This window comes from Peromyscus leucopus, chromosome 1 (genome assembly GCF_004664715.2).
Source record: "Peromyscus leucopus breed LL Stock chromosome 1, UCI_PerLeu_2.1, whole genome shotgun sequence".
Lineage (NCBI taxonomy): Eukaryota > Metazoa > Chordata > Mammalia > Rodentia > Cricetidae > Peromyscus > Peromyscus leucopus.
The window spans coordinates 185,668,432-185,672,268 of NC_051063.1; the positions used below are offsets into that span (position 1 = coordinate 185,668,432).

The 3,837-nt window shown below is 42.8% G+C and overlaps 1 protein-coding gene across 1 annotated transcript; it reads right to left on the bottom strand.

Annotated features, from left to right (window-relative positions):
* Nucleotides 1-254: 254 nt before the first annotated feature.
* Nucleotides 255-2,677, bottom strand: LOC114688726 (leukocyte immunoglobulin-like receptor subfamily B member 4). Its single transcript, XM_028863257.2, has 4 exons — nucleotides 2,325-2,677; nucleotides 1,884-2,186; nucleotides 842-877; nucleotides 255-407 (listed from the first exon to the last, which is right to left on the bottom strand). The coding sequence occupies exons 1-4, from the start codon at nucleotides 2,557-2,559 to the stop codon at nucleotides 262-264; spliced, it is 720 nt and encodes a 239-aa protein (XP_028719090.2). The 5' UTR covers nucleotides 2,560-2,677; the 3' UTR covers nucleotides 255-261.
* Nucleotides 2,678-3,837: the final 1,160 nt, after the last annotated feature.

Consider the following 3,837-nt stretch of genomic DNA (forward strand, 5'->3'; position numbering starts at 1 on the left):
GGAAATAAGAAGAATGGAGGAACTAGTAAGAAATTCTCCACAATGAGATGTGGAGAAAAGTGTACAATTCAGCAAGAAAGTGCTCTTGAATGAAATCCCCAGGATTCCCTACATCCAGAACACATTTGCTTCCTGGACCCTCAAAGAGTAAAGTTTCTTAATGTACATCAGTTTTCTTAACAATTCTTCCTTTCTTCTATGAGACAAGCAGATTTATTTTCCTTGGTCTGCTCAAGTGTGGAACCTAGTGCACTTTTTTGTTTATCTTCTGGTTGTATCTTGTTCCATTTTCTTGCTGTGCCAAGCTACTAACAGCAGAATCACTAGAGTCACTAGAACCAAGGCAGCCATGATGATTCGGATGAGATTTTCAACTGTGTGACTTTTGTGCTGGGAGGCTGGGGGTTCTGCATAAAGAAGTCAAAGATGTCAGACCCAATCAAAGTCTTCTGATAATAAATGATTGCGCACCTAGTCTCGTATCTTCTCCTTGACAGAACTAAACCTTTTGTGTCTTTCTCTTCATCTAAAATTCTCCATCTCACCTGATTCTCATATGGTCATGTTTTTCATGTTCTAATGGTCTTAGCTTCCCCAGTGAATCAAATAATTTGTGTAGAGTATATAAAGTGCTTAAGAGAGCTGAATAATTTTTATTTTACTATAAATGCATGTCATTCTCACGGCATCTCACCTTGCAGATCCAGCAAAAACATTTCCTGCTGCTTTTATGTGGGGATTAAGTCAGCGTTCCCCAATTTCCCAACTTCACAAGAAGCTTTACTAACCCATTATGATCTCACACATTGCTCTACCTACCTCCCATGAGAGCTCTACTTACCATTCTCAGTGTGGATGAGAGACTGGTCCTTGGAATCTGCCAGAGATAGATGGAGAGATGAGATTTGAACTTCAAGCACTTGACTATAGCCTGTTGGTTTCTACCTCAGTCTGGACTTCAACTGGATATCACTTTGTTTCAGACAACATTTTGTGCCTCTGGATTCTTGTTTGTCTGTCAAGATCACAGCTCAGGTACATCCAGCCTCAACAAATCATATTATTGAATAAAGGAAAGTATTGAGATTCTGAGGAAATAAAACTTACTGATTCAGTCTGTGCACCATTTTTACCACAAGCCTTTGGTGACCAGCTGTTATCATAAGACTGTGCTCTTTATCTCAGGAAATATAAGCAAGAGGAGAATGAAGGACTGAAGATGCCATTGGAGACTGTTATCATTGGGTTTTGCCGACTTAATACAAGCTAGAGTCATCTGGGAAGAGGCAACTTAAATTGGACATATGCCTCCATCATATGGGCCTGTAGACAAGTCTGTGGAGGAATTTTATTGATTGCCTGATAGTTAATGTGGGCTATCTAAGCCCACTGTGGGTGGTTCTAACTCTGGGTAGTTGGACCTTGATGATATAAGAAAATAGTCTGAGCAAACCACTGGAGAGTCAACCTGTAAGCCGTGCTCCACTATGGCCTCTGCTTCAGTTCCTGCCTTAAGTGCCTACGTCTAAATCTCTTCATGATGGACTGTAAAATATAAGAAGAAATAAAACCTTTTTTCCACATGTTGCTTTAGATCATGGGGTTGTATCACAAAAATAGAAACCAAAGCAGTACAGAGACAATGTCTGACCACTTCATATACTGTCTATTCTCAAGCCCTCCTGCTTCTGCTAAATTCCAATGAGTCATGGAGGGGACCAGTTGCATCATGGGAAGCTTAAGACTGCTGCTCTATGAGGTGTGAAAGTCTTTTGGACTGTAGAATTCCCTTACTCTACTTCTAGGCTAGAACTAGAACTCTTCTCAGAGCAGATCCCTGGGTGACACTCTGCATTAAGAAAGGTAGTGTCAGGGGTTCTTACCTGAGACAAAGAGGTGAAGGGAGTCACTTGATTTTGACCACACCTGGGGTTGGTCCCTAAAATATCCATAACATCTGAATGTACCATTGTGGATGATGGTCACAGGGTCCAGAACAAAATGAGCTTGAAACTCCCTATTGGCACTTTGCTGTGAGTCCAGGATCCACTGGAGGTGGTGCTTTCCTTCCTGGATCAGAGTGAATGTGCCGAATTCCAGTGATGAGCTACACTGCATGGTTATGGTCTCTCCTGAGGTCACAGCAGAACTGGGCCAGACAGACAGGCTTGGTTTATCATAGGCTCCTAGGATACAAGGGGAAGTGAAACGACTTTAAGCTACCCACGTTGTACTGCGGGCTTGGGCTCTGAGAAAAGTACCCTGGAGAGTTGAACTCCTTCTGAGTGGAGAGCCTGTGCTGGGAACCCTGACTCTTCACTCACCTGTTATTACCAGTTCCAGGGTGTCACTGTGCTCTGACCAGCCAGCAGGGCTCTTATAGTAACACTTGTATATCCCTGCAAATTCCTCTGTCATGTGTTGGATGTAGAACTTAGCCTTGTCCAAGCTTTGCAGAGGGTATTGTCTGTCCCAATGATGTGAGCTTCCCTCTTTAAGCAAATGGTACTCCTTGGCCTCCCAGGACCCCTGACACCAAATAGTAACAGGTGCATACATGGTGATCACAGAGTGTGGCTCAGCCCAGATTTTGGGCTTTGTGAGGGTTCCTGCAAGGAAATCAAAGGTTGAGTCCCATTACAATCCTCCCCCAGACACCAAGCCTTAGCATAGAGCACTTACAGGCATCACAACATTATCCATAAGCTTTTTTCACTCCACATTGTGAAGAGATGACCAAGAGGAGAGTCAACATAATATCTGGTATTCAGAGTGAAGAATAAAATCTTGGGATGGATGGAGACACTCACCTGCCAGGACTGTAGTCTTCTGTCCCACACTCAGTCCTGAAAGAAAATTCACTCTGAGAGATTTTTTCCCATCTGAGAGACAGGGTCAATATCATGGGGTTTTCACACTCAAAAAGACCTGGCTTGGAGTAGGGTCCCTTACAGACTTGAGTGTCCATTTCCCTCTTCATATCTTACCAAGGCACAGCAGCATTCTGAGCATGGGGACCATGGTGGGTCTTTGTATTTTTCTTGCTTGTGCTCCTCGGGCAGCCTAAACATGTTCTGTAGAACCATCAGACAGGGTTTTTCACTCTGAGGGCAGGTCCTTCCTGTCATGGGTTTGCCACATCAGTACTATTACCAGTTCACCAGAAGGGGAACTTCTCTTTGTTTCCCAGTGCAGGAGTTTTGTAAAGTGCTTGAATGCCTGAAAAGTCTTTAGAAAAAAATGGGGTTTTCACTATTCCTCACAGATTTCCATCTGTCCTGCATTTTTTTCAAGCCAGAGAATGAGCATTTTGCATGTTGCAGCATGTCATATCACAAAGAGAAACAACTGCAGACCCCAAAATATGCAAAAGTGATGTTGGTCTAAATCAGCACACTGTTCCAAGAAAAGATTCATTTATGATATTAAAATGGGAGGCCATAATCTCAAGGTGGGTCCAGAGACTCAAGTCAAATATTTCTTATGTCAGGGCTCAGGTCAAACTATGCTCTTTTTGCTCTCTAAGCTCCAATGGTCTTCCACATCTTTAGTCACAATATCCTGATACACTGCAGCCAAGACCAGCATTTTCCAATGCTGTTCCCTCTTCTTACTTTTTTCTGTGCGACTGATCCTTTCGCCTACTTGTTTGCATCATCAAGATGTTACTATTTTGTTGAGACCATCATGCTTAAGTCCTCCTCCAAGATACTTAACTTAAGTACTGTCTAGTACCAGCAGTAATAAGTTCAGATTCTGAGCTGGAGTTAAAGGCTGACACGATGCTGACAACTGAATTAGGATCTTCTGGAAAAACAGTCAGTGCTCTTTAACACA

What these genes read in the sequence shown, in the direction of transcription:
- LOC114688726 (XM_028863257.2), bottom strand. Translation starts at nt 2,559, where the DNA reads ATGTATGCACCTGTTACTATTTGGTGTCAGGGGTCCTGGGAGGCCAAG. An exon ending in CCTGGAACTGGTAATAACAG is followed by an intron (nt 2,187 to 2,324) that starts GTGAGTGAAGAG and finishes CTTGTATCCTAG; the next exon opens with GAGCCTATGATAAACCAAGC. An exon ending in CCTTCACCTCTTTGTCTCAG is followed by an intron (nt 878 to 1,883) that starts GTAAGAACCCCT and finishes TATCTCTGGCAG; the next exon opens with ATTCCAAGGACCAGTCTCTC.